The sequence below is a fragment of the Metopolophium dirhodum genome, chromosome 3 (genome assembly GCF_019925205.1).
Source record: "Metopolophium dirhodum isolate CAU chromosome 3, ASM1992520v1, whole genome shotgun sequence".
Classification (NCBI taxonomy): Eukaryota; Metazoa; Arthropoda; class Insecta; order Hemiptera; family Aphididae; genus Metopolophium; species Metopolophium dirhodum.
Window position 1 is genome coordinate 24,727,990 of NC_083562.1, and position 16,837 is coordinate 24,744,826.

General features: G+C 26.5%; 3 protein-coding genes across 9 annotated transcripts; 2 read left to right on the forward strand and 1 right to left on the reverse strand.

The window, feature by feature from the left end:
- The first annotated feature begins 185 nt into the window (after positions 1-185).
- LOC132941585 (acetyl-coenzyme A transporter 1-like) lies at positions 186-7,058 on the forward strand. Of its 7 annotated transcripts, none has more exons than XM_061009704.1 (10): positions 186-458; positions 1,797-2,019; positions 2,113-2,239; positions 2,298-2,457; positions 2,524-2,678; positions 4,389-4,579; positions 4,864-5,048; positions 5,496-5,622; positions 5,785-6,000; positions 6,183-7,058. In XM_061009704.1, the coding sequence occupies exons 2-10, from the start codon at positions 1,813-1,815 to the stop codon at positions 6,258-6,260; spliced, it is 1,446 nt and encodes a 481-aa protein (XP_060865687.1). In that variant the 5' UTR covers positions 186-458; positions 1,797-1,812; the 3' UTR covers positions 6,261-7,058. The 7 variants fall into 7 exon arrangements, with proteins under 7 accessions (XP_060865687.1, XP_060865685.1, XP_060865681.1 ...); XM_061009702.1 differs by having other exon boundaries at positions 189-344; positions 6,146-7,053; XM_061009698.1 differs by having other exon boundaries at positions 189-458; positions 6,146-7,052.
- A 1,524-nt stretch (positions 7,059-8,582) lies between these two features.
- LOC132941912 (INO80 complex subunit B) lies at positions 8,583-11,645 on the forward strand. Its single transcript, XM_061010154.1, has 5 exons — positions 8,583-9,108; positions 9,207-9,466; positions 9,525-9,798; positions 10,813-10,973; positions 11,131-11,645. Exons 1-4 carry the CDS (start codon positions 9,068-9,070, stop codon positions 10,952-10,954), a joined length of 717 nt encoding a protein of 238 aa, XP_060866137.1. The 5' UTR covers positions 8,583-9,067; the 3' UTR covers positions 10,955-10,973; positions 11,131-11,645.
- On the reverse strand, positions 10,980-16,829 carry LOC132941911 (calpain-3-like). The gene is made up of 5 exons (XM_061010153.1): positions 16,591-16,829; positions 11,844-11,915; positions 11,624-11,744; positions 11,465-11,565; positions 10,980-11,377 (listed from the first exon to the last, which is right to left on the reverse strand). The coding sequence occupies exons 1-5, from the start codon at positions 16,813-16,815 to the stop codon at positions 11,105-11,107; spliced, it is 792 nt and encodes a 263-aa protein (XP_060866136.1). The 5' UTR covers positions 16,816-16,829; the 3' UTR covers positions 10,980-11,104.
- Positions 16,830-16,837: the final 8 nt, after the last annotated feature.

Genomic DNA, 16,837 nt, shown 5'->3' on the forward strand with positions numbered 1-16,837 from the left:
ATATATCGACGTCAGTTAGGACGTAACATTTGCATGACAAATTAGTTTGTCTAATTTGTCATGGCACCTATTTTGGTTGTGGGCTTGTAGCATGACATATCAATATAATACCATGATCACGATCAGATAGTACTATCTTAAATTGTGATCAATGATCAGGAGTTCATGAGTTACAGAGTTGACATATTTTGTACATATTTATAGTCACTAGTCAGTAGTCACTGTGTCTTGCCTAAATGTCTATATAGTATTATCACAGATTAAGTAAAAATGTAATAAGTTGTATCATTGATTATAAATACTAGTATTTATAATCAATGGTTGTATTAACAAATCTGTGATAGGTAATAGGTATTATAACATTAATATAATATTATAAATTAATTTATGAGTTATGACTCGTGTTCCTACATCTTGTCGACAGTAGTTAACTTGTTATCGCCTATCGGTAGTTACGGGTTTGTAATATATTTTTATGTAATAGGTAGGTAGGTACCTAATTAATTCACAAATATTGTTGTTCTCTTGATAGTTATTACTACTTAGGTATTAAGTTATTATCCGTAGACAACCGTTTAAACTCATAATTTTATATTGTTATGCAATTTTTAAATCCATATTACATGTCTACATAATTGGTTAGAAATCTGATTTAATATTGAATAAGTACCAAATAAGTAATAATATATTATTGCAACTCTACCTAAATAAATTGTTCTTTGTTTATAAAGCTTATGTAAGTATTAATATTTTCATTGAATTGATTTCTTCTTTTTCTTTGTGTTTTCCATTGAAACCCGCTTGACAAATCTCTCTCTATTTCTTTCTGTCGATTGCTGCTAAACTCTACTGCAAACCAGAACACCAGGTTACACTTTTTCCACGTCATACCGCTAGGTTATTCCTTCAAGGTGGTAGATAGTTACTAAATATTCTTGTGTCCTTTCCGAATTTAATCTTTTTGCAATTTTCTTATAATAGGTATCTGGCCTTTTGAAAAGCTTATTCAATTCCTCATTATTCCTTTTTCTCTGTACTCCTGTCTAAATGTTGACATAGCGGCCTTTTATTCTTCTCAAAATGTTCCTTTCAAATACAACTAATCTTAATTCCTCCATTTGTCTAAGTGGTTATGTCTCTGGTGCATTTAAAACAATTTGACATATCAACGTTAACTACATCACGCAAAAATTTTAAGAAAATAAAAAAATATTTTTATCGTCCATGAAAGTTACTGCCTTACAAAAACAAAACAAATTTATAGAAATATACAAATGTACAGAAACCGCAACCTAAAATAAAACCTCGATATCAGTATGCTAAACTTATGAGAGATCCTAGTTATACCAACTCTGTGTAAACGCATTTTCAGCATTCAGTCCCCTCCCTCCGCCCAAATAAAATTCTGACTACAGAACTGCTAGAAAATTAATCTAACTTAATGATAATCCAAATGTATTTTAGAGTATTCGACTTAAATTTTCCACTTCCTTTATAGGAACCTATCAAAAACATTGTTATTTGTATAATTGTATATTATAACTAGGCAATAATATTACTATTATATTATAATAGTACTATTTAGTCATTTAGAACAGGGACCTGCAGGATATCTTTTAAATATTGGTTCACTTTGATAGTTAAGTTCTAACTCTCAAATCAAACAATATCCAAATTTCACAAACTTATTATTTTTTTCTATTATAATTGTTTCTGTTAATTAATTAATACTATTTTATAATTTATTTATTAGTTTTAGGTACCTATTCATTAATATAGTTTTTTTTTATGTCTAGCTACCTATAACTGAATATGTTGACAGTACCAAAAACTAAATATGAACCAGGAAGAACTGAATTGGCTACGGAATCATTTTTAATCAAGCCAAATTTGAAAGGTGATTGGTTAAACTTTTTTATGTTACTTTTACTTTACACTATGCAAGGCTTGCCTTTGGGTTTATCTTCAGCTATACCGATACTTTTACAAAGCAAGAAAGATACATCGTACCAAGATCAAGTAAATTAAAATATAATGTTCATATTAATTAATTCTAATTAATATTTATGAAATTGTATACTTCACCAATAACAATTAATTTTTTTGTTGCAGGCTTTATTTAGTTTAGTTATATGGCCATTTAGTTTGAAACTCTTATGGGCTCCGTTATTGGATTCACTATATGTACAAAAGATTGGAAAGCGAAAATCATGGCTCATACCTGTTCAATATTTAATTGGTAGTGTAAAGGTTTTTGGAATATATTTTTTTTTACTTTGATTTTTTATGTTTAATAGGAACAATATTACTTTATTTGGGTAACAGCATTGATATCTTGTTACCTGAAAAAGGAAAACCAAACGTTATGGTACTGGTATATCTCTTCTTTATTACAAACTTCTTATCCGCCACTCAGGATATAGCTGTTGATGGTTGGGCTTTGACAATGCTGAAAAAGTAAATTTTATTATTTTAAATTTTATATTCAAGAGAATAGTTTTTGATAATTATAATTGCATACAGGAATAACGTAGGCTACGCATCTACATGCAATACATCTGGTCAAATAATAGGTGTGATGATTGGTTCTGTATCTACCATCCTGTTTACGTCTGAAAACTTTAGCAATAAATACTTACGAATTACCACTGGTGTAGAAGGAATTGTGTCTATGAAAAGTAAGAATTTAAATTCATCATTAGTGCATAAACCGTATTAGTATAATAAATATAGATATTTAAAACATTAAAAGTGTTGACTTTTAGGTTATTAATGATTTTATAAGAAATAAAAATAATACTTATGTATGTTTCTTACAGTTACATCAATTTTATCTACAAAGAAAGTAAAAATGCCATAATGTATAATTAACTTAAATGTAAAAAAGCACACATAGGACAGAGACCAGATATTGAACTATTAACATAATTTATATATTTAAATACATTTAAAATTGTATCGAATCACAAGTCAGTAAAGTCTACATTTCTTGTGGCTAGAAATAGTCACTAACTTGTATGTAATTTTTTTAATGATTTTAAGCATAAGTGCAAGCAGATATTCTTGGGAGGTTAGTCATAGATAATATAAGTATTTATATTTAAACAAGTAACAACTATTCTGGAGAAGAGCTGTGGACCTTACATTTATTTTAACCACATACTATCAAACATAAACGTTAACCTCTCAAGAAAATCACATAAAAAAATTATTTATAAATTTACAGTTATTAATTAAGAGGCTACAAGTATGTAGTAACTATAAACTCTGTCTCATATAAGAGTAACCTCAGGCTGCAGACTTCTGTGCACAACTGTGGATATGGATGTGTCTTATGTATGTCAACTGTCCATTTTATTATTCTAACAAAAGTTTAATTTATGTTTTGATAAGCGTTTTTTTGGCCGTGTCAAAAATTTATTTATCAAGGAATGCTGTTTGACCAAACCAGACAAAAATCAGTTGTTGCCTGCAACTACTCTTATATGAAACGGAGTATAGTAGGAATTAGTCTCGTCCATACTAAGAATATAATAAATATTATAAGATATATAATCATTTTTTTATAGCTGGTATATTTGTTTCCAAATCAAATGTTATTACTTAATAGTTAATTTAGTACCTATATAATAAGCTTAACACTTTTATTATTATGCATAACCCTTCTAATATATATTACACTTTATAAAAGTTCATAAGGATTGATTTTATTACATAATTTTATTTTAGATTATGAATTTAAAATGTATAATGTATATAAAGTTAATTCTAAAATTTTTGATCGTTTTTAATTTAATTCCATAACATTATACTTACTATTTTGTTTACTTATAAGCATAAGCGTGAATACAGGGTAAACAAGGAAGGCAGTTGAATAACCTTGATTACCCTGTGTTTAAAAACAATTGAATATTTTAACCCTTTCACTGTTACACTATTTATCCACGGCAATCGGTGTATGCTACGTAAAATAAAATATTTATTTTTTATTTTTAAGATTTAAATTTTGAGATCCATATGATCTAACTATTTAAGTTTAAAATAGGTAATGCAAACCATGGTCTCCAAAACTTGTATGGTTACCGGAAAATGAGAATATTATATAATACAAGGACATAAGAGTACGTCTGGAGCAGTGATGGTGTAATTATTTAGGACGTAATAGTATGGAGCAGTGAAAGGGTTAAAATCAATCTTATATAATATACATTTTAAACCTAAACATAATATTTTATTCAAGTGAATCTTAGTACTGTATCACGGTGGCTTGGTAAATTTCATAAATCTATTGAAAGTAGTTGGCTTATTTTTTACTAAATTATGATAAAAAAATGGTTTTACTGTGTATCTATACTTACTGTACACTTTTAATTTTTAAATTTGTATAGCTTTGTTATACATTTGGGGTATTCAATTTATGTTAATAACAACAATGATTGCTATATTCAAAAAAGAAAAAGATAATACACTAGAAGATGGCTATGTAAAACTCAATATCTCTAAGACATATTCACTATTATGGGATATTATGAAGCTTCCAAGTATACAAATATTGGCAATTGCTTTATTAACAGCAAGGGTAAATATAGTCAAAGCAAATTTAAAACTTTTTACTCACTTCTATATACTATAAAATTACTATACATTGTTTAATTGTTTTAACATTTAGATTGTACATCTTAAATTTCTTAACTTAAAAATGTAATAGGAAAACAAAAATTTGAATTGTCACTATGCATTATATTCCAACAATTATTATTGTATTTAAGAATTATTGAAATAATAATGTCATAAAAACACAGTAACAATTTTATTTGATTGTAGAATTCTATTAATTTTAATAAATAAAATTCTTTAATAAAGATTGGATTTGCTGCAACAGACAGTATATCAACTTTAAAACTTATTGATGCTGGTGTATCAAAAGATGACATTATGGTTATAAACACTGCAATGTATGTCGTAAAAATGATTATACCGTTAATTATAGCAAAGTACACTTCAGGACCAAAACCATTAAGTTTATATCTAAAAGTGACACCTATCAGGTATTGTTAACAATTATTTTCTATAGGATTAATTAATATAGTTCGTATTGGAAATTCCATCTCGTAACATTAAAAAATAAAGTTGTTGCAACACAGCAAAAATAATATATTTTCTTATAACATTATTATTTTAATATTTATTAAATTTGCATTACTTATATAATTTAGTTATAAGTAAATATAAGTAAATATTCCATAAATAAGTTAGAAATCAGAAAAAAAATAAGATTACTTCAATAAATAAAAAAAATATAGGTACTTCCCACTAATAAATGTTTGCATTAATATTTTTGCATTCATAGATCAGCTCATGATACATAAAAGTACATAATAAGTAAAATGTTAAACTTTATTATTGTTAGATTAAATCCAATCCCCTGTCTGAAAATGTTTAATGTTACTCATTACGGTAAAAACATGCTTATAAATTATAACTTTGTATTTCAGATTACTTTGGAACATTGTATTTATTGTATTAATATACTATACGCCAAAAATTATAACAACTAATGGGATTGTAAATATTCCAATATATTACTATGCAATCTTAATATTTATATTATCAATACAAGAAGTAAGTTGAATATATTTAGAAATTTAGAATTAATACTTAAAATAAACTTTATCCTATTTTACTAGGAGACATGATTATTATAAAGCTTTTATAATTTAATACATTTATTTTTTACTAAAATAAGTTACAAAAAATAGTAAAATTAATTTATCTTTTTTGTAGGTCCTTTCATACATGATGTTTGTAGCTATATTAGCCTTTTTCTCTCGGATAAGTGATCCTCATTTTGGTGGAACTTACATGACATTATTGAATACACTTTCCAATTTAGGATTTGTATGGTCATCTACTGTAGCACTTCAATTGGTTGATTTGTTAACATCAAAAGAATGCTCATTTGACTCCATGAATAATTGTTCTACATTAGATCTTCAAAATGTAAGACATTCTAAAACTAATTATTGATAAATTTAATTTACTCTATTTTATTAATTAGGTACCTATAATATTAACTATATTTATATATATATATGTATTTTTTTTTTTTATTACATTTTAATCTTATTATATTTTTTTTTTTTAGATTTGTAAAGCTAATGAGGGCAATTGTATTGTTACAGTTAATGGCTATTACGTTGAAATTATTCCCTGTACAGTCATTGGAATTGCTTGGTACATTTATTTTAGAAATATCTTAAAAAATCTTCAAATTAGAAGTCCTTCTCATTGGTTGGTAAATGTGAATAAAACAGATATAGAAAATATTGAAGAGTCATACCCTTTGGCTGTAACAGTGTAATGTTATTGTGTGTTTAACTAGGTATTAATTTGATCAAATAACATAAGTCAGTGGTGGATCCCAAGGGGGGAGGGAATTTTCGAAATTTAATTACATTTTCCCTCCCCCCCACCTTGTATCCGCCACTGACTTAACTTCATTATTGCATAGAATGACATTACCTTTTGGCTTCTGATTTTATCAGTACCATTGATATTGGAGGTATTAATATGATTTTGATAATTTAATATTTATTTTCATTAAAAATCATCATACCAGTGTATAATTAATATATTATATATTTATAGTTTTTTGATCTTATCTATTGTACAATTTTAAATTATTCAACGGATTAAAATTATATATTTTTATTACTTATTATATTATTAATAAATAAAAAAAAAATAATCATAATTTATTTGAAGTATATAACTTATTTACAATTTATTTGCCTTATTTCTCTAAATGATTTCTAATAAGAGTATGAGTAAAAGTATTCTGCTGTTATTAATTAATAGTATTAGTTTTAGTTAAATATATATTTATAATTTATTATTGAATAGTCTCAAGTAGTTACTAAGGTGTTACTAAGGATTTTAAAATAAACCAATTACCTAATTTGAAAAAAAGTATTTTAATTTTCCATTTCATAAAATGTTTTATAATATAATTATAACACAAATTGGGTACTAATTGTATCTACTACTTGAATAATTGAGTATGGCACTGGATCACAATAATAATTAATAAGAATTTTACTACTTTAGTAAAGTGAATTGTATCAGTATATTCTTATTGGAATATTTTAAAATGAATAGAGAGTTATACCTATTATATTATTACCTATTGTACATATTTGTTAAAATAAAACACTAAACTTATGTAATTATGTTTTAATAAAGGCAATATAATAATGACAAAAAAAGAGTGGGTCAATTGAATAATTAATTAAATCATTATATAATTGTATTATTTTAAATTGGTGGTTCTAGTTCCATCCAATAAGTGTTGAAGTAATGCAATAGTTGGTCCGGCTCCGGGTCTTGGTCCAAACACACAAAAAAAGAAGTTTCATCAAATTAAGTCTAGAAAATAAGATACCTATCATTTATCAGAATATTGTACAAAATACCTAGCTTCTAGCCCCTAGGTATATGGTTTAGTGTTTTATCTCAGATTATATAAAACTAAAATTATATAATCTGTAACGCACGGACTAATGTATCTTAATTCTTAAGTCCGTGCACGATTTAGGAATAAAGACATTAAGACAATAATATTATATTAACCATGACAAATTAAATTTGTGTGGCTGTTTCCGCGTCCGACGCGTATTTACTTATTTTCGCATCCTATGCTGTGATTGGTCCAAATATTGATAATATCTTATCATTACCTAATACCAAAAATTCAAATTTAAACTTATTTTTAATTAAAACATAATTTGGTGAACAGAAATGTTTCAGTATTATCTTGTAATTAATATAAATATTAAATACTAGTATTTATAATCTGGTATTAATGTATTATATTAGTATATATACTATATTACAAATAATGTAAATCAGTTGTTCTTATATTATTATTAATATTTAAAAGCAAAAAGTATAAAATTCTATAAATCACAAAGTATAATGTAAGTATTATTAAATACAGAGTCATATGTGTTTGTTAAGTTATTAATCAAAAGTTATTTTACAGATACTGCAAAACCATATTTATTTTTTTAATGTTGTTTTAACAGACACACTTAAAATGAAACCACTCTAAGCATCTATTGCAACAAATTGAATTATTTGATGAATCCTCGTTGCAAGATTTACATATCCATGTTGGATTTATCCGCTTTATCTCAACTTGAGTAATTGTTCGATTAGTACTTTCTAAACGATTATTAGTTAGGAGAATTTGTTAAAGCCAAGTTGTGTATGTCTTTTAAAGTTATTACTTTATTATGTTGTGCCATAAACTCATCCTGTAGAATTTTTTTATTCACTTTCATTGCCACTAATTTTGATGCTATTGAAATTTGTCATGATATTAATCGTGGTCAGTCACTATTTTACGTACTGTTTTATATCTGTGCTCAGAACAATCCTATAAAGCGCTAGTAGTCCATAATCGTGGGGCCTTAGATCATATGATCTAAGCGTGGGGCAAACATAGATAATATAAGATTATATTATCTATGGGGACAAAGTCAAAAAATGTTAAAAAGATAAGGTGGTGATAAATGATAACAATTAACATTCAGCAACTTCTGATAACTTACGCATTCGGCCGGTGTGAACTTCGAAGTGCGAACGTCCGCGTCTCTATACACAGCATAAAAACTATTTTGTTTGTTGAAAAATTTAATTTCTAGTTTTCCGAGTTTTCGCAATAGACTCACAAGACACAAGTCACATAGACCTATAAACTAGTTTATAGCTGGTCTATGACAAGTCACCACTCATGGCTTGTTTATTGTCCAGTGCTATGCTATAATAATTACAAAAGACATTTTTAATTTTAGAATTTATAGCAATATCACAGATATATGATATATATATATATGTAACAATATAGAATATTATAAAATACTTATTTATATTATTTTATAGATTTTAATAATAAGTTATAATATGTACATTATAGAACCATTAATATAAATACGTTTCTTACTTTCTTATGCTTAATTATTAGTTAATTGTGTTTGCTACTGGTCATCATAAAATTGCAATCAACATGTCAGGTAATGATGAATATGTCGATGTAATGACTTCCAGGTTAGTATTTTTTTTTATTAATACTTTTAATTAAATTATAAATTGATAGGTAGTAGAAAATAAACAATACTGATGTAAATAATAAAATGTTGTTTTAGTCCACCTCTAACAACTAGGACAACTTTACAAAGTTCAGGAATAAAGAAAAAAAAAGTAAAAAATAATAAAGACAATCCAGGATCAAGTGATGAAGAACGTTGGTTAAAAGCAATTGAAACTGGTAAATTGGACGAAGTTGATGATGAGTTGAAGAAAATTAAAAAAAAGGATCCAAAAATGATGACCGCTAGACAAAGAGCAATGTTTGACAGAAAGTCTGATAAAGAATTCACTGAAGAACTGGTTGCATTGCCTTCTGGTTTGGAATTAAAATTTTTACTATTTTAATCAAATTTCTAATCATTTAATAATTATAGGGTATCGGGAAAAGGTATTAACCCCAGAAATGTTGCAAAAAAAAGCTATTAAATCACAAAAAAGAAAACAACAAGCAGATGAAAAAAGAGAAAATGATAAAAAACGAACCATGGAAAGATTGTTGAAAAAACATGAAAGCAAATCTAAAACAAATGCCAAAGGCCGGATGGCAAGAACAACTGTTAATAATATTATTTACATTAGTAAAAATGATAAAGTGTCTTTAATGTTTCCAGAAGGTGTTGAGTTTCCTCTCAAAAAATCTTTTATTAAGTATGTTTAATTATTTAAACTTTTTAATTATTACTCAATAGCAATATTTTCACATCCAATTTTATACTTTTAGGTCAAAAACCTATTAGGCTCAACCCTATTTCTGTTTAAATACTTATATACATATACAGTGTTATTCACCAAACATGCTCGCCCCCATTTTTCCTTTAATAATTAATTTATTCAAATTCTGATTTTTGAAATTTTTAAATGTACTCAGACCATATTATTTTTAAATTCTTAAATAGTTTTTGTACTACTTAAGGAGTGTCCTGTGTCGATATAAATTTCTGTTTTTTAAATGAAAACCTCCTTTTTTACTGTAAATTATTTAGTGTATGATTTTTTTGAAAATGTTGATATATCTTATTCAAAATTCAGTTGAGTAGTTTCTTAGTTATTAAAGTGTTTATTTCAAGGATAATAGTCCTTAAAAAATGGTTTTACATATATATAAAGTAGATGAAAAATTGGATCTAGTATTTATTAAACTTGGGCAAACTTACAAATTATTAATATTAATCTATCAATATTAATAATTTTTAAAAATAGCAAATTTTCAAATCACTATTGCCCCATATCTCCATATCTTATAAACCCTTAACTGTGGACTTTTTATTCTTAGAAGATTAAGTTAAATAACTCAAAAGGTTCTCGTACAAATTTTGATTTTGATACGTCAACAATTTCAGAAAAAGTATCCACTGTTTAATGTATAGTTGAATAGAGGGGTATTCTCATATGAAAATAGGAATATGTATCTCCACGGTACACTCCTTGCGTAGTTCAAAAAATCTCAAGAATTAAAAATATGGTCAGTATATTTGAAAATCCCAAAAAATCATATTTTAAATAACTGCATTATTGAAGAAAAAATAGGGTTAGCATGTTTGGTAAATCACTGTATATGTTTACATACATAAATACATATATTTATTGTGTACCTACAATAAATATTATATATAAACTGTATCATTGTTTAACTAATATTATTTATTGTTTTGTTTTAAATAGACTTCCACCAGCTCAAAATATGTGTGGGGTAGACGGCTGTGAAAATCCTAGGAAATATTCATGTTCTCGGACTGGTGTACCATTATGTAGTTTACAATGTTATAATGCAAATCAATTAAACATTTGGAACACTGTATGCTAATTAAGCATAATATTTGATGGTATATACGATATTATATTTGCATGAAAAATACATTAATTTGCTTATTAACTATTTAACAATTAAATGCACTCGAAAAAAATTAAATTATTAACATAAGATATAAATTCAGTATTCTGTAAAATATGATTATTATTGTATATTAATATTTCCAACAGATGGTCTTGTTGGCGGTATCAGCTTTTTTAATTCGGAGTCAATTTTTCGGTCAACTAACACTTTGATCACAAATTCACCTTGTTGAAATGGTTTGAAAGTAGCCGGTACTATTACATAGCTACGTAATGTAGACACTACAAATGTTTCTGAGATCACTTGTTTTGCCTTGTATAATCCTGAACTACCTTCTGGTTCAGTGCATAAAAAATACTCAGCTCCTAATGTTTCTTTTTGTTCAAAATCATTCTAAAAAATATGTTTGTACTATGATAATTTCAAAGTTTGATATTAATGATTAATAACTAATAAATGATAAATAATAGTTGGATTTACTTTGAATAAAAAAAATGCAATATGTAATGGATTTTTTTTGTGTAGTCGTTTTATTTTTAATATTATTTTAATTGTAACAAACAAGTTTTCTTCTAAAATACCTGCAAATTAATATAAATTTGTAAAATATTTATAATAATATATACAATAAAATAGTACCTGTTGGGAATTTGAGCAAATATTGAGGATTAATTTCAAACATGTCTAAATTATTCCTTGATCCTCCTGCATTTAGGCCATATATCCAACTACCATTAATTGTTAATGCTTCTGGGAACCCCTAAAAGTAAAATAGCCAATAGAAATATTTATGTTATTTTAAATAATTGTAATATTATATGTATATTTAAAATTAAATTAAAAACAATTGTATATATACTTGAGAACTGTTATAGTCATCATGTATAAATATTTTATTGTTTGGTTCTTCACAAGCATCCACTTGTTCAACCTAATAAAATATATAACAAATTGTTAATATCAATAGTAAAGTACAATTTATAATAATAATTAATGGTTTGAATTATATATTATATTTAATTTTAAAAATAAAAAAATAATCATATAATATAATTCTTTTTAAGAAGGTCAAAATGACTTGATTTACATGGATAAAATACATTATAGACTAACATAATTGTTCTTGGTTTCTCTGAGTCCTTAGTATATAAATAACTCAACTGGGCATAGTGGTAAGCATATGTAATTATGTTATTCACAATAACAAAATAAATTAATCGCAATACCTATCAGTGTCATATAAAATTAATTGTTTAGACCCCGGGGGACTAGGAATAAAAATCGGCTTTTAGGAAACAGAAAATTTGCTACTAATACAATCCAAAAGTAAATAGTTTTTTCGGTTTGACATGTTGCTTGGTATTTCTTTCATTTTCCCTTTTATTAGTTAGTTTCAAAATACATATTAAAAACACTAATACATAATATTTTCATTAAATTGACCCAAATTTATACAAGAAGCCCAAATTTTCACCAGCAAAGGTGGTGATTGCCTACCCGCCACCCTAGCCAGTCATGGTTTAGACTAATTTTCTGTGTTATTTAAAGTAACCCATTTCATGATCAATGTATTCTTAGTTACAAAACCAACTTCTAAGTTAAAATTATTGAAGTAGTGCATAATTAAAAGTGTTCTTCCCTCATAGTGAATAAATTTACATTCTAGGTACTTACTAATATTTTTTTTACTTGTTTTCCACTCTACTTAAAACCCCTCCATCATAATATTTATATTTTTTTTTATTACGTAAATTAAACTTTAAAATACCACCTAAGAATCTGCTTAACTTGAGCCATAGATATAACCTTAAATCAGGTCGTGATTACCAAGGATCAAGGTGTCTTGATACACATTTTCACCTTGGAACATGTAGATTTTCACTTTTGTAATTAGAATTCACAAACATAAATGTGAAATGTTTTATTAGATATTTAGAATTGGATTTTATCAAACCCCTATTTGTTGTTTCTGTCTTACTATTGAACAGCTTGCTATAAATATATAGTACTTATTTAATTATATTAGTTTAATTATTAGAATGAATTGATAATTTATTAAACTTAAAGATAATTGTATCAATATCATTTAAGATGTCTTTTTTTTTAAATATTTTAATTTTGAAACAAGATGTGCATTTTTTAGTAAAAATACATTTACAATTTTTGTAGATAGGTACATAATATAATTAGTTATTAATATAATATGTATTAGGTATAAACAAAATACATAGGTAATAAATAACATGTTAAAATAAGGGGTAGGGGCTGAATCCCGTTATCTCCCCTGGATTCACGCCTGTAGACAGTGTTTAAATTGTAATATCTTAATATACCTACTTAATACTTTCTAATAACTCATTTTGTACCTATATTATTTTATCCGTCTGTTAAACAAATTCTGATTATGGGTAGAGGTAGTTTATCAAAATTTAAAAAATAATGTACCTACATTTGTTATACCTACATATTTATATAGTTTTAGTCAGTATAATTTAAAGTTTGAATCAATAAAAAGTTTTTTCTTTAAAAATAAATTATATTTATTTAAATTTAAAAATATAATAGGTCACAGCCCATAGGTGTTATAAAAGATTGCATACCATATCAAATAATGTCATCTACCCTTGACATCAATTACCGACTACTGTTGGAATAATAATTTAGTAAAAGTTGCTAAAAACATTAAATATTGTTTTAAGCGGTGTAGGTATTAATATATAAATTATAAATTTGTAAATATTATATATGAAGGGCCGCAGTATATTTTTTAAAAATTCACCGATAAACATGAAAAATTGTCCATGCTCCTTAGCTCCTAACCATAGTACAAGAAATAATTATTCCTTATACTATAGTACCTATATAATTATGTTGGTATATTAAATATTTAGACAAGTTCTAAGATACCAAATCATTTTTTTTTAATAAATAATAATAAGTTATTCTTAACAAAATATAAGTCAAGTCGTGGTTCATAAGGACTGTCTTTTAATCTTAAAGCATAAAAGAAAAATATATTAATTTATTACAAATTTCTAATTATTAAAGTTATTGCAAAAATTAAATACTTAATAAAATTCTTCTTTTAATCAAATTTCACCACATCACTCACACACTAGCTAGGTTACCCCTAACTCAGCTATATGCGTTTACAAATAATAATTTATAGCTACAACGGATATAATCGGTAGGTACCTCCCTCTAATTACAATTTATAATTGATCCAATTAGATTGTTTGATTTTTGTTAGAATAAATAATAACATAGGTAACTATGTTATTATATACTAAATAGCAATAGTAATTAGTAGGTAGATACTAAAACTTAGGTAGGTAGACATCGAATTTGTCTAAAATTTAGACTCTAAATTATAAATGATTGTAAGGTTCATTTTTTTATGATGAACAATTGCCTCCTATACAGTAGGTATAGTAGTATACTAATTGAACTATCAATGCACTTTATAATTACATTTTTAAATCTGTACTTCTTCTATCATAAATAATAAGTAATAACTAATAACGTATTATTATTATTTAAATACAAGCAAGCATAACAAATATATTGTATATTAATTTAAAAGTTATATCTAAACAGTTATTCATCAAAAATACATTAGAAAATCAATAAAAACAAGCAAATTTTTCTCTAGATTTATGTCAATTATTCAAAGTTGTATCTGTTAATGTGTGAAGAACTTGAAAATAGTAATTTCCAAACTATTGATAAAATATTTAATGATACGATGCACTTATTATGGCCATCGGGAGTAAAGTACGATAAAGTATTATTTTTTGTTTCTGACGCCGCGCCATATATGGTTAAATCCACTGATTCTTTGACTATGTTATTCCCTAATTTAATCAATTAAATATGTTTGGCACATGGGATTCATAGAATTAGCTAATGTTTTCGAAATTAATATTCTGCTGTTGATAAGTTAATAGCAACGGTTAAAAAAGTATTTTTAAAAGTTCCCAGCCGAATTATCTAACTACGTGAACTATTCCCGCCTCCCGGATTTACCTTTACCACCCAAACCAATTATTATCACTACATGGGGTACATGGTTAAATGCCGTAGAAATGTAGAATACTATTCAAATAATTTTGTTTCAATAAAATCTGTAATATCACATTAAGACGACGAAGCAGAATCAATTAAAAAATCAAAAGAATTGTTTGAAGACAAACATTTACAAAACGACTTATTTAAAAAGTAATTTTTGTTTTCTCACCGAAGCTATTACTAACGTAGAAAAAAGTACACTATCTCTTGATGAGGGCTTCAAAATTATTTTAAATGTGAAAGATAAACTGTATAAATGTAACGGGAGAATAGCAGAATTGGTAAAAACTAAAATGGATTTGCTACTAAATAAGAATGAGGGATTCAAAACGCTTTTAAAAATTCGTAGTATTATAAACAGTGAATATGAAACGGAAGGTTTTAATATTAATTTAACTCCAGGACAAATCGCGTCATTTAAATATGCTCCAATAACATCGTGTGATGTGGAAAGGAGATTTAGTCAATATAAATCTATTCTACGGTAAAATTGCCGGTCGTTCGTATTTGAATTTAATGGAATTATATAATTTAATATTTAATGTAATAAGTTTACAGTTACGTTTATAGATTTTAGAATTTTTTTAATGTTTTTGTATTAAGCGTTCAATTTATCATATTTTATTGGCGTATTTTAACATATTTATTTAGAGTAATTTGTAAAAAAAATATAGAATATGTGTTTATTCAATAATATTTATGTGGTATATTTTAGCATAATTTTAATAAAACAAAAGCATATTTCATCATTTTTTATTGCATTTAAATTCTAGCCCTTCATTAATAAGTAGGTACCTAATAATGAAATAATTCATTGTTGTAAGTAGATATAATTTATCAATTTGATATTCGATTAGCATAATATCTGTAAAAGCGAGAACGTGTTAATAATCTAATCATAACAATAACACTCTACTAATAAGTAATAATCATAAAAATATTCTTAGAAATATCAAATCTAAGAAAAATTACCTACAATATATAAATTATTATATAGTTACAATAAATGACCTTTTTATAATATAAAATAAATTACACTAAAAAACAAAAAAATGAAATTATAACTAAAAATATTTTTTTTTTTTTTTTATTTATTTGGATATATACAAACTGTAAATAATAGTTACAATAAGCATATGAGCTGAAATACAATTTACTTAGAAAAAAACGTGAGGGCAGTAGTTACCCAGCAGTAACACTCGAAAACTAAAAATATGAAATAAAATGTATATATTATTCCGAATAATTACTGAATGCATATGAAAACATGGAAGATGGAACGAGTTTATACTTTTAAGCTAGGATAGCATTATATAGAAATAATGAAAATAGCATTAAAGGGGAAAAAATGTTCAACATCCTAGCTATCTCTATTAATACAATTATCCGCACAACCAGACAAACGCATTTTCTTCTCATTATTTCAAATCTGCAGTTTTGGGCATACATCACTTCGTTTTGGGCCTGCGTGATAATAATAATTCGCATCCACTGCAGCCGTACGCGGTCGCGCGCATCATCACCGCCCTCCGATTTACCTGCGTGACTTTGGTGATACGGTGGACGGGAAACCCGGCGTGAAATCCCTCGACACCGTAATTGTTGTAGTGCGCGAACGCGTCTTCGGCGCGGCGGTCGTCGCCACCACGCGCGGCCCGGCCACCGCACCGCGCATCGTCCACGTCCCGGCGATCCGGGGACGATGACACGGACGCCGTTCTCCGCGAGTCCGACGACTTGCGATCCGAGTGTCCACATCCCATGGCCGCATGTCCCGCAACTACG

Bases quoted from the DNA above. Each gene is read 5' to 3' on its own strand.
- LOC132941585 (XM_061009702.1), top strand. From the start codon at position 1,813: ATGTTGACAGTACCAAAAACTAAATATGAACCAGGAAGAACTGAATTG. The intron at 2,020-2,112 runs GTAAATTAAAAT...TTTTTGTTGCAG, and splicing joins ATACATCGTACCAAGATCAA to GCTTTATTTAGTTTAGTTAT. The intron at 5,623-5,784 runs GTAAGTTGAATA...TCTTTTTTGTAG, and splicing joins TTATATTATCAATACAAGAA to GTCCTTTCATACATGATGTT.
- LOC132941912 (XM_061010154.1), top strand. From the start codon at position 9,068: ATGTCAGGTAATGATGAATATGTCGATGTAATGACTTCCAG. The intron at 9,109-9,206 runs GTTAGTATTTTT...ATGTTGTTTTAG, and splicing joins GTCGATGTAATGACTTCCAG to TCCACCTCTAACAACTAGGA. The intron at 9,799-10,812 runs GTATGTTTAATT...TGTTTTAAATAG, and splicing joins CTCAAAAAATCTTTTATTAA to ACTTCCACCAGCTCAAAATA.
- LOC132941911 (XM_061010153.1), bottom strand. From the start codon at position 16,815: ATGGGATGTGGACACTCGGATCGCAAGTCGTCGGACTCGCGGAGAACG. The intron at 11,566-11,623 runs GTACTATTTTAT...ATTAATTTGCAG, and splicing joins TTTGCTCAAATTCCCAACAG to GTATTTTAGAAGAAAACTTG. The intron at 11,378-11,464 runs GTAAATCCAACT...CATATTTTTTAG, and splicing joins TTGCATTTTTTTTATTCAAA to AATGATTTTGAACAAAAAGA.